Raw genomic sequence first — 16,690 nt, 5'->3', positions numbered from 1 at the left:
ACTGGCTGTCATGTGGCCTGCTCGCTCTCCGGCTCTCCTGTTCTGCATGCCAGCTCTGTCATGTGGCTTGGCTGCAGAGAGGCCATGGCCTGGTGGCTGGGGACCCCTGCAGAGACTCGGGCTATGGGCCCCATATTCAGGGGTATAGACCCAGAAGCCCCCCTCTAGTGATGCCACTGGCTGTGCACAAGTTTCAGGAGTGTTTCTATGGGAATGTTTGACCATTCTTCCAGAAATGCATTTGTGAGGTTAGGCAATGATGTGGACGAGAAGGCCTGGCTCACAGTCTCTGCTCTAATTCATTCCAAAGGTGTTCTATTGGGTTGAGGTCAGGACATTGTGGAGGCTAGTCAAGTTTCTCCACCCCAAACTCGCTCATCCATGTCTTTATCAACTTTGCTTTGTGCACTGGTGCGCAGTCATGTTGGAACAGGAAGGGGGCGATTCCACAAAGTTAGGAGCATGAAATTGTCCAAAATGGCTTGATGTGCTGAGGCCTTAAGAGTTCCCTTCACTGGAACTAAGGGGCCAAGCCCAACCCCTGAAAAACAATCCCACAACATAACCCCCCCCCCCCCCCCAGCAAATGATTTGGACTAGTGTACAAAGCAAGGTCCATAAAGACATGGATAAACAATTTTGGGGAGGAGGAACTGGCCTCCACAGAATCCTGATCTCAACCCGATAGAAGACCTTTGGGATGAATTAGAGTGAAGACTGTGAACCAGGCCTTCTCGTTCAACATAAGTGCCTGACCTCACAAATGCGCTTCTGGAAGAGTGGTCAAACATTCACAAAGACACACTCCTAAGCCTTGTTGACAGCTGGATTTTCACCACATTCAAGGTTAGTGAAAATCCGCCTTGAAAGTGAGCAAGCTCTGCTGCTTTATTAGATCAACTTCACTGTGTTGAGCAATACGAAAGATGGGAAACAAAATAAGAAAAATGAAGGGCTGAAGCCAGTGTACAGCACTGGGCAGACATAGCTGGCTATAGCTCACATCCAAGCACTGAGAGCCTGAGCCACCTGTCAGTCAGGCAGCTGGTTGGATCCTGACATTATGGTCGGGATCCTTCCAGAGCCTGGAGTAGATCTGTGACCTCAGTTGACAGCAGGCTTTAGCCTGCTATTAGCTTACTGTAGGAGAGCAAAAGTAAGTGCACTCCCGTTACCAAAAAAGCTTTGGTCATATTTCTCTTTTAAAGGGAACCTTTACTGTAGAAGTTTTGTCCATGTAGGACTTTGGTTCCCCATGTCAGAGCTGCCCCCTGAAGAGCGGTGATCTGATGACTGCTGGAATAATGGTCAAAAGCCAGCAGAAGAGGTGAAGTCAAAATAATAATTGAAAGAAGCGGGGAAATACATTCACTTCAGGTCTTCAGGTAAAGTTTTTATTTCCAGGAAGCCTTCTGAAGAACAGTGCGCAGAGCAGTAGTGACATTACTAAACTGCACTCTAGGTCTTGTGGGACTAGCAGGCAGGTAAATTTTCAGAGTATTGCTTTGCATCTGCTTTTGCTTTGGCATCTTTAGCTCAGTGTGCAAAGATTGACAAGCTGCACCGCTTTTCCAACTCCCCCATTAAATTCAATGGGAATGCACCGCAGGTGTGCGTAATGCATGTGATTGTGGCATGGTAGTGCAGCATTATATAGTAAACGTGTTTGTAACCCAGAAGAGAATAAAAATAGGTCCTGTGCTTTTAAAGCATGAACAACAGCACAGTGTTTGTGCTGTGTATCACCTGAAATACCTGGCTGATCCTGCCAGTTTCTGAATTCCCCCTGTAAACTGGCCACAGTTTATCATGGCTGCTGAGCCCTGACACCGTGGTCAGTTTACATGCCTCCATCATACGCAGCTTTCCTCTGTCCCCCCCCCCCCCCCCCACCTGTCAGCTCTGACTGCTGCTATCATTTCTAAATGTCATTTGTACAATCCCTTCTATTACTCTATTACATTAACGGATGTGCCCAGTATATGTGGTTTTGTAAAAATAAGCCGTTCTATACTGTATTTCCGAGCACCGCTCGGCGCTCCCACCTCTCTCCTCCTCCCAGCTGAGGTCAGTGGGGGTATCTCAGCCCCTCCCGCTGTAGTTGTAGGACTGGGAGAGGAGAGATGCGGCCGGTCACGTGAGTGCCGAGCAGCACTAGGAAATACAGTATAGAATGGCTTATTTTTACAAAACCACATACACTGGGCACCTCCGTTAATGTAATAGAGGGGATATTACAAATGACACTCAGAAATGATAGCAGCAGCAGTCAGAGCTGACAGGCGGGGGGGGGGGGCAGGTAGGAGGAGGACAGAGGAGAGCTGCGGATGATGAAGGCATGTAAACTTACGACGGTGTCAGGGCTCAGCAGCCATGATAAACTGTGGTCGGTTTACAGAACCACATACACTGAGCACATTGGGTAATGTAATAGAGGGGATTGTAGAAATTACATTCCTTAGCTTAACAGTGACTTTAAATCAGACAGTGAGGAGGTGATTTCATGTCTCCTCACCACCAGTCAAATGTCCTCAGAAAAGTGATCCAAAGGTAGGTCAATCTTCATTGGGCACTGCCATACCCTGGTGCCCTCACTCCTGCATAAATTTGCCGCAGTCAAACCATCCTCAGTCATTACTCTTTCAGTAAGGGTTTCATTTAAGGCCGCGTACACACGGGCGGACTGTCTGGCCAACTAAGTCCGTCAGACAATCCGACAGACAGTCCGTCCTACTTTTGAATGAACGGACTTGACCACACACGATGAACAGACAGTCCGCTGAAAGCTTGCGCGATTACGTGTACAGCGCGTACGACGGGACTAGAAATACGACGTCCAATACACTGCAATGCAACCTTCGGCCGTGTAAATCCTTTCTGAGCATGCGCCATACTTAGTCCGTCCAACTAGCCTACTCACGAGCGGACTGTCCGCTGAAACCAAAGTTGGACGGACAATATTACGGAAATTCCGAAAGACTTAGTCCGCCAGACTGTCCGCTGAAAAAGTCCGCTGAAGCCCACACACGAGCGGACTGTCCGCTGAAACACGTTTCAGCGGACTAAGTTGGACAGACAGTCCGCCCGTGTGTACGCGGCCTAAGACACTCCATCTATAATGTGAGTCTAAACATGAAGCAGCAAATTTCAGTGGTAACATGGGTTGGAAACAACCCCTTGCCCAAATAAAAGGCGACTTTCCCATTAAAGCAGTTTTAGTTACTGCTTGTATTATTAGGAAAGGTTTTAATAAAATATTTTTTCCTTTATCCTTAGAAATGACTACTTCAGCTTTGGTAATATTTCAGGAAAATGTGACATATTAGTGTAAAAAGAGGTCACACTACAAGCATCCAGCAATCACAGCTGCAAGCAGAGTACTTTAGAATCCAATTCACAGCACGGCTACAGTAATTATGCTGGCTTGGCAAGCAGAAAGGGCTACGTCATCTCTGTTTTTCAGGCACAGGGCATAAATCAGTTATATAGGGTTATGGTTTACTTATCTACAGTCTGTACATGGACAGTATAGGACAGATCTTATCATATTGAAAGAAGAGTTCCAGGCATGAATATTTTACATAGTTACAATGATCCAGCTTGGAGCAATATAACTATGCATGTGCCATACTTGTGGGCAGGGCCAGGGCAAGGGGTGGGCAGGAGGGACGGCTGCCATGGGCCACAATGGTTTATTGCGGGGATGTGGATGCCCTGACCCTAACCCTAAGTTTGGCATCTTTTCCCTAGCTGCTGGATGGCCTTGTCCTAGCACTGCCTGTGGGATCCCTCTAGGAGCTGGAAGTCACTGTAGTAGATCGCCCCAGCAATCTCCTTTAGTTTCTGGGCCCCTTGCTGAGTGGCTGCTCTGCTGGATTGTGAACACAGGAGGTTGGCAGCCAGACATGGGCACCATTTACTGTAAAGAATGCTTTGCATTTTCACAATTAATGCAAAGCCTTCTCTGTTTAAACAAGGTGGGCAGTGTGACATCACAGCCCCACTTCTCCACGTTGTCCAATCAGAGAATGCTTTGCAATCATTGAGAAAATTAATGTCACCTGCACCAAGCAGCTGACCTCTTGTGTTCACTGTGCAGCAGGGTAACTGGACCATTGTAACCAGTGGTGGCCCATGCATTGTGGGTGCACGGGCGGCGCCCCCCCAACACTGCTGCCTCCCTCCCTATCCATGCTCCCAGCCCCATTCAGGATGCTGGGCGCATACATTTCTATGGGGGGGTTTGTTTTTTGAAGAACATGATTAGAGCCAGAGGCTCTAATAGGCTTAAAAAAATGGTGGGCTCGGGGCATACTGCATCCTGATCCCACCCAGTTGTGTGACGATAGCGAATGAATTTTCGCTATTTTCACACTAAATCTTCTCCCCACCAATTAGGAAACAGGTGTGAGACCTGTTTCCTGATTGGCCAAAATGTCAGGTGATCCTATTGGACACCTGAAGTGGAACAAGGAAGGAGGCGAGCCACCTTAGAGCTGCTGCCTGGACCCTGCACCCATGAGCCTGGAGCCGCTGCCCAGACCCCGCGAGCCTGGAGCCGCTGCCCGGATCCCACGAGCCTGGAGCCGCTGCCCGGACCCCACGAGCCTGGAGCCGCCGCCCAGACTCTGCGAGCCTGGAGCCGCCGCCCAGACCCCGCTAGCCTGGAGCCGCTGCCCAGACCTGGTACCTGCTAGCCTGGCGCCACTGCCCGGACCCCACATCCACTAGCCTGGAGCTGCTGCCAGATCCCGCTACCCTGGAGCCGCTGCCCAGACTCCGCACCTGCTAGCCTGGAGCCGCTGCCCGGTCCCTGCACCCGCTAGCCTGGAGCTGCTGCATGGACTCCGCTCCCGCTAGCCTGGAGCCGTTGCCCACCCCCCATCCATCTATCCAGGTAAGTGCCAGACAACTGTTAGACATGCAGGGGGGTTGTTAGTGCCGCATCACCGGGGGGGGGGGGGGGGTGATTGTTTGGCAACCCCCGAACAAAAAACCCACCACTGATTGTAACTATGTAAAAATATCTATACCGAGAATACTTCTTGCTGGACGGCCCATAGTAAAAATATGTCATTACTTTGACGTTAAATACCAGGGTTATGGCAGCAGCTCCAGGCTAGCAGGTGCCCGTGGTCCGTGATTTGCCGCAGGATCACTTTTAGAAGCAGCAGGAGGGGAGCGATCCGATTCAGCTGTTAGCTGGGCATTGAGAAAAGTGAGGCCAAGATGGGCGCCACTTATCTCTATGCCCTTGGAAGACTGGAGAAACTTCTGACTTCACTTCCGATTCTTGGGCCATAGTAAAACGTTTTTTGTTTTTTTGCTTTTGCTTTTAAAGGTAAATGAGAGATTTGGGGTCTTTTTGAGCCCAGATCTCTCAGTAAAGTGGATCTGTCATTGCTATTTCTATTATAAGGGGAATTTACATTACTTGGAATGGGAATAAAAGTGATTAAAAATAAATAAATAAAGGGACAGTGTAAAAATAAAATAAAAAAAATGCACCTCATCCCTCCGTGCTAATGTGCAGAAGTGAACACATACGTAGTTGTGCAAGCATAGGAAAACTGTGTTTAAGGCTAGGTTCACATTGCAGCGATGCAGGAACGCCACGAATACGCGGCGAGTTCCCGCATCACATACCTCCCGGCGGCAGTTCACACTGCCATATACGAACTGCTGGGAGTGTCAGTGAAACATTAATGACACCCCCAGATCAGTTCGCAAATCGCAGTGCGATCTGCAAACTCGGACAGGAATCAGATCACATGGTGTGAACACCCATGCGATCCGATTCTGCTGTGGACAAAAAAAAGGTTCCTGTGCGAGTTTGGGCCATGTGCAATGCAAATTCAGCCATACTATCTGTATGGCTGAACTCGCATCGCACAGAGATCGGATGTGATTTGCACTGCAGTGCGGTGCGAATCACATCCGTTCTCATAAACCGCTGCAGTGTGAACCCAGCCTAAATCACACATGTGCGGTATCGCAGTGATCATTAGAGTGAGAGCAATAATTCTAGCACAAGACCTCCTCTGTAACTCTAAACAGGTACCCTGTAAACATTTTTAAAGCATCACCTGTGGAGATTTATAAGTACTGTAGTACTTTGTTGCCATTCCCACGAGTGTGCGCAATTTTAAAGCATAACAGCTAACACAACATGTAAGGCTGCTTTCACACTGCAGCGGGAGCGGCGTCGGCGGTAAAGTGCCGCTATTTTTAGCGGCGCTTTACCGTCGTTTTAGCGGCGGTGTGCGGGCGCTAGTGGGGTGGTTTTAACCCCCGCTAGCAGCCGAAAAGGGGTTAAACCCGACGGCAAAGCGCCGCTGTAGCGGCGCTTTGCCGGCGGTATTGCCGCGGTGTCCCATTGATTTCAATGGGTAGGAGCGGTTTAGGAGCGGTGAATACACCGCTCCTTCACCGCTGCAAAGATGCGGCTAGCAGGACTTTTTTCACCGTCCTGCCAGCGCATCACTCCAGTGTGAAAGCCCTCCGGCTTTCACACTGGAGTTAAAGGGGCCGTTTTTTTTCAGGCGTTACACAGGCGCTATTTTTAGCGCTGTAACGCCTGAATACCGCCCCAGTGTGAAAGCAGCCTTAGGTACCTATTTACTCAGTATAACTTTTTTAGTCTTTTTTTCTATTATACAAAAACTTAGGGTAAATATTGTGTTTTGTTTTTTAAAATTCATTAAAATTATTTTTTTCCAAAACAATTGCTTTTGAAAGACCTATGTGACATAAAATATTGCAAAGATCGCCATTTTATTCTCTAGGCTAGGATGTCTGCCAAAAATTATATGTTTGGGCGTTCTAAGTAATTTTCTAGCACAGAATACTGATTTTAACTTTAAACAAAAGGTTTTAGAAAATGCCTGGTCTTCAAGTGGTTAAAGAGGAGCTTCACCCTCCCATGCCAAAAATCCTGATGTTTTATCATAAATGTCCCCCTATATTCCACAGAAAAGATACATTTACAAATACAGGATTGTCCTCTTCCCATCTGTGATTCTCATAGCACATATCTCATTCTGTGCTACCTCTCTCTCTCTATCCAACCCACAGGAGCAAGGTATCACACGACGAGTTCAGGGATCTGTTGCCCCTGGTATATCTCCTGGGAGAATGCAGGAGGAGGCACAAATGCCATTCTTGCCTAGGCAAGAGTGAAGGAAGGGAAGGGGTGGCTTCAAAAAAAATAAAATAAAAGGGGGAAATAAAAGCATGCAAAGAAAAAAGTCAGTTTTTTTATATTGTGCAGGGGGGGGGGGGGGGGATGGGGGATGAGATCCCTCCCCCCCCGAAAGGTGCCAATTGTGGCATCGTAGCGGGGAAAGAAACAAGTCCGCGGAAATTACACTTTTGGGTGCAACTCCGCTTTAAGGTTCAGGATTCTATATTTTTTGCTCGCTATAACAGTGCCATTCAGTGGCCAAAATACATTTAACAAGCAGTGGACATGGATTAGAACACCTGTCAGTTTTTATTGCTGTCTGTGCCCCCATTAGTTAGATTTAGCCGCTCTGTTTGTCCTATTTATCATTATAATTGAAAGTGAAAGTAAAAGAAAATCCCACATTTTGGGTTGTCCCCAGAAAAGTAATAGAAGGGAAATCTTCCAATTGGGACACTAGTTCTGGTGGTCCCCAAGGAATTCCCTTAAAGTTGTAAAGGCAGAAGGTTTTTTTTTATCTTAATGCATTCTATGCATTAAGATAAAAAAAACATTTTGTGTGTAGCAGCCACCCCAGCACCCCCTAATTACTTACCTGAGCCCCATCTCTCCCCAGCGATGTCCACGAATGTCTAAGCTGTGCGGAACACGCCTCCTGATTGCCTGAGACGCAGCAGAGGCTCCCGCGGCTGTCAATTAAAGGCAGCCAATCAGGGGAGAGAGGGGGCAGGGCCAGGTTGGGGCTCAGTGTCTGAATGGACACATGGAACTGAGAGTCGGCTCAAGTGCCCCCATAGGAAGCTGCTGACTGTGGGGGCACTCGATAGGAGGGATTGGCCAGGAGCAGCAAATAGGGACCCAAGAAGAAGAGAATAATGGCTGCTCTGTGCAAAACCACCTACACAGAGGAGGTAAGTATAACACGTTTGTTATTTTTTTATTTTTTCAAAACGAGCCTTTACAATCACTTTAATTTTCAAGTATTTCCTCTCACTTTCTGCTTTAGATATGGGGCAGGAAGTGAAGGGAAATCTCTCCAATGGGACACAAATGGCAAAAAAATAAACTGATAGCACTGCCTTAAGCCTTGTACACACAATCTGATTTTTCGGCAGGGAATTGTGTGATGATGAGCTGTTTGCCTAAAGTCCTTCAGTTAGTACGCTCCATCAGACAATTGTTGTTCAACTTTCAGCCAACAAATGTTGGTTAGCAGGCTTATAAAAATTTTGGCGGACAACAGTCTGTTGTCAGATTTTCGTATTGTGTGTACACAAGTCCATCACACAAAAGTCCAAAGTACAAACACGCATGCTCGTAATCAATGCTCACCAAATACGACATTAGCAGAAGGGGCCCAAAGGGTGGCGCTCGAGAGCTGAAATTCCATGTAGTATGTCACTTTGTTCGTGTTTGTTGGCCGACAATCGTGTACCGTTAGTATGCAAGACAAAATCCAGGCACACACCCGTCGGACAAAATTCTGACGCTTTGTCTGACAAAAATCCGATCGTGCATATGAGGCTTTACTCTATACAAAAAAGCCTATAGTTCTACTTTAATGATTATAGGAGCACTATCATACTGGATAAATAATTCAAGAAGCAAGTGTTACAGATAGCTGCCATCACTTTCTATAAGAAACAGAAAAAAATCAAAAAGGAAAAGTTAATTTTCAGGTGAATGATTCCAATATTTGTCCTACTAGAATGGCTACTGTTGTTAAAATGAAGCTACTGAGATCTGTGGGCTGAAGTGGAATGAACCATTTAGTATTGATTCCCTTCAAGGTTTGTTATGTTGTATTTTCCTGGCCGGTAGCTAGTGATTTTTCAATTTTGTAAATGCAGTTCATAAAGTCTGCACTTCATTGACTCAAAGATGACTTATGAATGTATTTATAAAATAAGTGTTATCTTATTGTGTTAGATTGCATTAAGGATGACACAGTAAAAAGAAACACATGCTGTAATGTGCTCATTCCTCAGGTTCAGGACCGACTAGACCGGTACTGTTGTGGATTTAAACCAGACTCTACAGAGCCTTGTGTAGAAGAGCTGCTACATGACAAATGTCGCAACCCAAAGGAACTGATCTTGGTGCACATTCTGGTAGGTACTTGTATCACTTTCTGCTAATTATTGATTTCAGCAGGTCTACGACAGTAAGTTACTCTTTTTTAAAAGCACTGAAATTAGACTTTCCATGGGAATAAAAAATGGCCTCTTTGTTGAGGATTTCAATCACTGATTGACCCATCCAGAGTGAAAAATTTGATCAACTCATTAGTATGATGCTGGCAATATAATATACGAACAATCGGCCGAAATTCGTTCATTTAGACAGTTAGTTAGTTTTTTGGCCAATTAAAAAATCCATAATTGTTGGGTCTTTTTTGAGCCGAAAAAACGAGGGACAAGTTTGGAAATTTTCTGCCGAACAAACGATAAGTTGAGGTTAACCACTTTCAGACCGGACCATTTTGCTGGCTTAAGACCAGACCACTTTTTGCGATTCAGCACTGCGTCGCTTTAACTGACAATTGCACGGTCGTGCGTCGTGGCTCCCAAACAAAATTGACTTCCTTTTTTTCCCACAAATAGAGATTTCTTTTGGTGGTATTTGATCACCCCTGCGGTTTTCATTTTTTGCGCTATAAACTAAAAAAGAGCATCAATTTTGAAAAAAACGCATTATTTTTTACTTTTTGCTATAATAAATATCCCCCAAAAATGTATAAAAAATATTTTTTTTCCTCAGTTTAGACCAATATGTATTTTTCTACATATTTTTGATTGGTTTGCAGAAAAGTTATAGCGTTTACAAAATAGGGAATAGTTTTATGGCATTTTTATTAATATTTTTTTTTTAACTAGTAATGGCGGCAAGTGTTTTTTATTGTGACTGCGACATTATTGTGGACACATCGAAAATTTTTGACACATTTTTGGGACCACTGTCATTTATACAGCAATCAGTGTTATACAAATGCACTGATTCCTGTGTAAATGACACTGGCAGTGAAGGGGTTAACCAGGAGGTGGCAATGTAGGGGTTAAAGGGGTTGTAAAGGTTTGTTTTTTATTTTCTAATTAACGAGTTCCCGACGGGCGCACGCCGATGTACGTCGGCAGAATGGCACGGGCAGGCATATTGGCATACAGGTACGTCCATTTTTAAATGCCGCCCTGCCATCGCGAGCGAGCCGTCGGCGGCGCGCTCGCATGTCGGTCGGGACCACCGTGAGTCCGGTCGCGGGTCCCGCGGACTCGATCGCCGCGGGGATACCAGCGATCATTTCACGGGGCGCTGAACAGGGAGATGCCGTTGTAAACAGCATCTCCCTGTTCTGCCTAGCAACAAGTGACGCTGATCTCTGCTCCATGTGATTGGAGCAGAGATCAGTGTTTGCTAACACAAAGCCCAGCCCCCCACAGTTAGTAACACGCCTCTAGGAACACTTAACCCCTACACCGCCACCCCCTGGTTAACCCCGTCGCTGCCAGTGCCATTTACACAGAAATCAATGCATTTGTATAGCATTGATTGCTGTATAAATGACAATGGTCCCAAAAATATGTAAAAAATGTCCGATATGGCCGCCACAATGTTGCAGTCACAATAAAAATCGCTGATCGCCGCCATTACTAGTAAAAAAAAATATTAATAAAAATGCCATAAAACTATCCCCTATTTTGTAAACGTTATAACTTTTGCGCAAACCAATCAATAATCGCTTATTGGGATTTTTTTACCAAAAATATGTAGAAGAATACAAATCGGCCTAAACTGAGGGAAAAAAAATGTGTTTTTATATATGTTTGGGGGACATTTATTATAGCAAAAAGTTAAAAATAATGCGTTTTTTTTTCAAAATTGGCGCTCTATTTTTGTTTATAGCACCAAAAAAAAGCTCTATTTGTGGGAAGAAAGGACGTCAATTTTGTTTGGGAGCCATGTCGCACGACCGCGCAATTGTCAGTTAAAGCGACGCAGGTCCTGTCTGAAAGTGGTTAAGCTAGTGCATTGTTGGTTCACTTACCTTTTCCTTCGATTTCCCTTCTGAATGTTTGTTTTTCTTTGTTTTCTTTGTCTGAATTTCTCACTTCCTGTTCCTCCTCAGTAAGCTGTTCAGTAAGCTGTTCTGGCTAAACACCGCTCGGATGATGGTGTGAAGTTTACTGAGGAGAAACAGGAACTAAGAAATTCAGACAAAGAAAAAAAACATTTAGAAGGGAAATCGAAGGAAAAGGTAAGTGAACCAACAATGCACTAGCTTAAAGGAACCTATTTAGAAAATAAAAAATAAAGCTTTACAACCCCTTTAAGTGTGTCCTAGTTACGTGTTTCTAACTGTGGGGGGGGGCGTGGCTGTGTTTTACACATAACTGATCTCTGCTCCAATCACAGGGAGCAGAGATGAGTGTCACTGTTGCTAGGCAGAACAGGGAGATGCTTGTTTACTTTAGCATCTCCCCGTTCTTCCTTCCCGTGAGACGATTGCGGGCAGAGGCGTAACTAGAAACCTCAGGGCCCCGATGCAAGAAATCAGGAAGGCCCCCCCCCCCCGAAAAGCATGATTTTGATACTATATTTTTTTCCACTGTAGAACAAAGTAAAACATTTCTGTGCAGCCTGTGTCCCGAGTGAAACCTGTGTCACCAGTGCAGTGGTGGTACTGGAGGGGGGTGGCAGTGGTACTGGAGGGGGATGGTGGTCCTGGAGAGGGGTGGTGGTCCTGGAGAGGGGTGGCAGTGGTACTGGAGGTGGGTGGTGGCAGTGGTACTGGAGGTGGGTGGTGGTGGTGGTACTGGAGGGGGGCTGATGGTGGCACTGGAGGGGGGTGGCAGTGGTGGTACTGGAGGGGGATAGTGGTCCTGGAGAGGGGTGGCAGTGGTACTGGAGGGGGATGGTGGTCCTGGAGAGGGGTGGCGGTGGTACTGGAGGTGGGTGGCGGTGGTGGTACTGAAGGTGGTAGCGGTCCTGGAAAGGGGTGGCGGTGGTACCGGAGGTGGGTGGCGGTGGTACTGGAGGGTGGGTGGTGGTACTGGAGGAGGGTGGTGATGGTACTGGAGAGGCATGATGGTCCTGGAGAGGGGTGGCGGTGGTACTGGAGGTGGGTGGCATGGTGGTGGTACTGGAGAGGGGGTGGCGGTGGTACTGGAGGTGGGTGGTGGTGGTACTGGAGGCGGGTGGCGGTGGTGGTCCTGGAGAGGGGTGGCAGTGGTACTGGAGGTGGTGGCAGTGGTACTGGAGGTGGGTGGTGGTGGTGGTACTGGAGGGGGGCTGATGGTGGCACTGGAGGGGGGTGGCAGTGGTGGTACTGGAGGGGGATAGTGGTCCTGGAGAGGGGTGGCAGTGGTACTGGAGGGGGATGGTGGTCCTGGAGAGGGGTGGCGGTGGTGGTACTGAAGGTGGTAGCGGTCCTGGAAAGGGGTGGCGGTGGTACCGGAGGTGGGTGGCGGTGGTACTGGAGGAGGGTGGTGATGGTACTGGAGAGGCATGATGGTCCTGGAGAGGGGTGGCGGTGGTACTGGAGGTGGGTGGCATGGTGGTGGTACTGGAGAGGGGGTGGCGGTGGTACTGGAGGTGGGTGGCGGTGGTGGTACTGAAGGGGGGTGGCGGTGGTATCGGAGGGTGGGTGGTGGTACTGGAGGAGGGTGGCGATGGTACTGGAGAGGCATGGTTGTCCTGGAGGTGGGTGGCGGTGGTGCTGGAGGTGGGTGGCATGGTGGTGGTACTGGAGAGGGGGTGGCGGTGGTACTGGAGTGGGTGGTGGTGGCACAGTCTGGAGGGGTGGTGGCAGTCTGGAGGGAGGGTGGTGGGCTGGTGGTACTAGAGGGGGGGTGGTGGCACTGGAGGGGGGATGGTGGCATTGGAGGGGGGGTGGCACTGGAGGGCGGTGGTGGAACAGTCTGGAGGGGGGGTGGTGGAACAGTCTGGAGGGGGGGGGATGGTGGTGGCACAGTCTGGAGGAGTGGTGGCACAGTCTGGAGGGGGGGTGGTGGTGGCACAGTCTGGAGGAGTGGTGGTGGTGGCACAGTCTGGAGGGGGGGTGGTGGTGGCACAGTCTGGAGGGGGGGATGGTGGCATTGGAGGGAGGGGTGGCGGTGGCACAGTCTGGAGGGATGGTGGTGGTGGCACAGTCTGGAAGGGTGGTGGTGGTGGCACAGTCTGGAAGGGTGGTGGTGGTGGCACAGTCTGGAAGGGTGGTGGTGGTGGCACAGTCTGGAAGGGTGGTGGTGGCGGCACAGTCTGGAGGGGTCTGGAGGGGTGGTGGCACAGTCTGGAGGGGTGGTGGTGGCACTAGAGGGGTGGTGGTGGCACTAGAGGGGTGGTGGTGGCACTAGAGGGGTGGTGGTGGCAGTCTGGAGGGGTGGTGGAGGCACTAGAGGGGAGGTGGTGGTGGCACAGTCTGGAGGGGTGGTGTTGGCAGTCTGGAGGGGGGGTGGTGGGCTGGTGGTACTGGAGGGGGGGTGGTGGCATTGGAGGGAGGGGTGGCACTGGAGGGGGGTGGTGGAACAGTCTGGAGGGGGGGTGGTGGTGGCACAGTCTGGAGGGGGGGTGGTGGTGGCACAGTCTGGAGGGGGGGTGGAGGGCTGGTGGCACTGGAGGGCGGGTGGTGGCACTGGAAGGGGGTGGTGGGCTAGTGGCACTCGAGGGGTGGTGGTGGCACAGTCTGGAGGGGTGGGGGTAGCGGCACTGGAGGGGGGTGGTGGTGGCACTGGAGGGGGGTGGCACAGTCTGGAGGGGTGGTGGTGGCACAGGAGGGGGGGTGGTGGGCTGGTGGCACTATGGTGGCACTGGAGGGGTGGTGGTGGCATTGGAGGGAGGGGTGGCACTGCAGGGAGGTGGTGGCACAGTCTGGAGGGGCGGTGGTGGCAGTCTGGAGGGGGGTGGTGAAACAGTCTGGAGGGGTGGTGATGGCACTGGAGGGCGGGTGGCACAGTCTGGAGGGGTGGTGGTGGCACTGGAGGAGGTTGTGGGCTGGTGGCACTGGAGGGGGGTGGTGGGCTGGTGGCACTGGAGGGGGGGTGGTGGCACAGTCTGGAGGGGTGGTGGTGGCACTGGAGGGGGTGGTGGGCTGGTGGCACTGGAGGGGGGGTGGTGGCACTGGAGGGAGGTGGTGGCACAGTCTGGAGGGGCGGTGATGGCGAACAGTCTGGAGGGGGATGGGGTGGAACAGTCTGGAGAGGGGGATGGGGTGGAACAGTCTGGAGAGGGGGATGGGGTGAAACAGTCTGGAGAGGGGGATGGGGTGGAACAGTCTGGAGAGGGGGATGGGGTGGAACAGTCTGGAGAGGGGGATGGGGTGGAACAGTCTGGAGAGGGGGATGGGGTGGAACAGTCTGGAGGAGGGGATGGGGTGGAACAGTCTGGAGGAGGGGATGGGGTGGAACAGTCTGGAGGAGGGGATGGGGTGGAACAGTCTGGAGGAGGGGATGGGGTGGAACAGTCTGGAGGGGGGGATGGGGTGGAACAGTCTGGAGGGGGGGATGGGGTGGAACAGTCTGGAGGGGGGGATGGGGTGGAACAGTCTGGGGGGTGTGGTAGAACAGTCTGGAGGGGGGGTGGTGGGCTGGTGGCACTGGAGGGCAGGGGGTGGCACAGTCTGGAGGGGTGGTGGTGGCACTGGAGGGGCGATGGTGGGCTGGTGGCACTGGAGGGCAGGTGGTGGCACTGGAGGGGGGTGGCGGGCTGGCACAATCTGGAGGGGGGGTGGTGGAACAGTCTGGAGGGGGGTGGTGGTGGCACAGTCTGGAGGGGGGGTGGTGGTGGCACAGTCTGGAGGGGGGGTGGAGGGCTGGTGGCACTGGAGGGCGGGTGGTGGCACTGGAAGGGGGTGGTGGTGGCACTGGAAGGGGGTGGTGGGCTAGTGGCACTCGAGGGGTGGTGGTGGCACAGTCTGGAGGGGTGGGGGTAGCGGCACTGGAGGGGGGTGGTGGTGGCACTGGAGGGGGGTGGCACAGTCTGGAGGGGTGGTGGGCTGGTGGCACTATGGTGGCACTGGAGGGGTGGTGGTGGCATTGGAGGGAGGGGTGGCACTGCAGGGAGGTGGTGGCACAGTCTGGAGGGGAGGTGGTGGCAGTCTGGAGGGGGGTGGTGAAACAGTCTGGAGGGGTGGTGATGGCACTGGAGGGCGGGTGGCACAGTCTGGAGGGGTGGTGGTGGCACTGGAGGAGGTTGTGGGCTGGTGGCACTGGAGGGGGGTGGTGGCACTGGAGAGGGGGTGGTGGGCTTGTGGCACTGGAGGGGGGGTGGTGGCACTGGAGGGAGGTGGTGGCACAGTCTGGAGGGGTGGTGGTGGCACTGGAGGGGGTTGTGGGCTGGTGGCACTGGAGGGGGGTGGTGGCACTGGAGAGGGGGTGGTGGGCTGGTGGCACTAGAGGGGGGGTGGTGGCACTGGAGGGAGGTGGTGGCACAGTCTGGAGGGGCGGTGATGGCGAACAGTCTGGAGGGGGATGGGGTGGAACAGTCTGGAGAGGGGGATGGGGTGGAACAGTCTGGAGGAGGGGGATGGGGTGGAACAGTCTGGAGGAGGGGGATGGGGTGGAACAGTCTGGAGGAGGGGGATGGGGTGGAACAGTCTGGAGGAGGGGATGGGGTGGAACAGTCTGGAGGGGGGGATGGGGTGGAACAGTCTGGAGGGGGGGATGGGGTGGAACAGTCTGGAGGGGGGATGGGGTGGGACAGTCGGGGGGGGGGATGGGGTGGAACAGTCTGGGGGGTGTGGTAGAACAGTCTGGAGGGGGGGTGGTGGAGGCACTGGAGGGGGGGTGGTGGGCTGGTGGCACTGGAGGGCAGGGGGTGGCACAGTCTGGAGGGGTGGTGGTGGCACTGGAGGGGCGATGGTGGGCTGGTGGCACTGGAGGGCAGGTGGTGGCACTGGAGGGGGGTGGCGGGCTGGCACAATCTGGAGGGGGGGTGGTGACTTACCGCCAATCAATCGATGATGATGATCGATTCCCCCTCCTCAGAATCCTGCAGAGTGACGTAAAGTTCCTCCACGAAGCGTGCCTCCGCTCCTCCGGGAAAGCCTTGCTTCAGAGAGTGCCTTCACTGCATTGGCTAAAGGTTTTTTTGTGTCCGCCCCGCCTCCCTTACAGTCGCTCTGGATAGGCGGGGGCGGAGCCAACCGAGCACTTCTCTCACGCTGGTGAAGGACGGCATGAACCCGACATTAATAACACCACACACGCACACCCCCGGCCGGACAGTCAGGTGGGCCCCGCGGGCGGAGGGCGGCAGGCGGGCCCCCTGAAGTGGCCTAGAATTACAGGGCCCAGTCGCACTTGCGACTGTTGCGACCCTGATAATTCCGCCACTGATTGCGGGTATCCCCACGGCGATCGAGTCCGCGGGAACTGCGATCGGACTCACTGGGGTCCTGACCGGAACACGCAAGCGATGGCATGGCGACACATTTAAAGGGACGTACCTGTACGCCCATGTGCCTGAAAATGCATTAATTTATGTCCACTGAACGATTTATCGGTCATTATATGA

At 51.6% G+C, this 16,690-nt stretch overlaps 1 protein-coding gene across 2 annotated transcripts in view; it reads left to right on the top strand.

Annotated features, from left to right (window-relative positions):
- GASK1A (golgi associated kinase 1A) overlaps window positions 1-16,690 on the top strand; it is an 83,354-nt gene that overhangs the window by 56,973 nt on the left and 9,691 nt on the right. For both annotated transcript variants that reach the window (XM_077491487.1, XM_077491486.1), the window contains one exon: window positions 9,172-9,294. In XM_077491487.1, coding sequence (XP_077347613.1) covers window positions 9,172-9,294 — 123 coding nt within the window. The remainder of the gene's footprint in view (window positions 1-9,171; window positions 9,295-16,690) is intronic.

Source organism: Lithobates pipiens, unplaced genomic scaffold (assembly GCF_037356315.1).
Source record: "Lithobates pipiens isolate NorthernLeopardFrog02 unplaced genomic scaffold, aLitPip1_a1.2 Scaffold_19, whole genome shotgun sequence".
NCBI classification, from domain to species: domain Eukaryota; kingdom Metazoa; phylum Chordata; class Amphibia; order Anura; family Ranidae; genus Lithobates; species Lithobates pipiens.
Note: the sequence above shows the minus strand (reverse complement) of the source record. Positions and strands in the feature narration are given on the sequence as shown.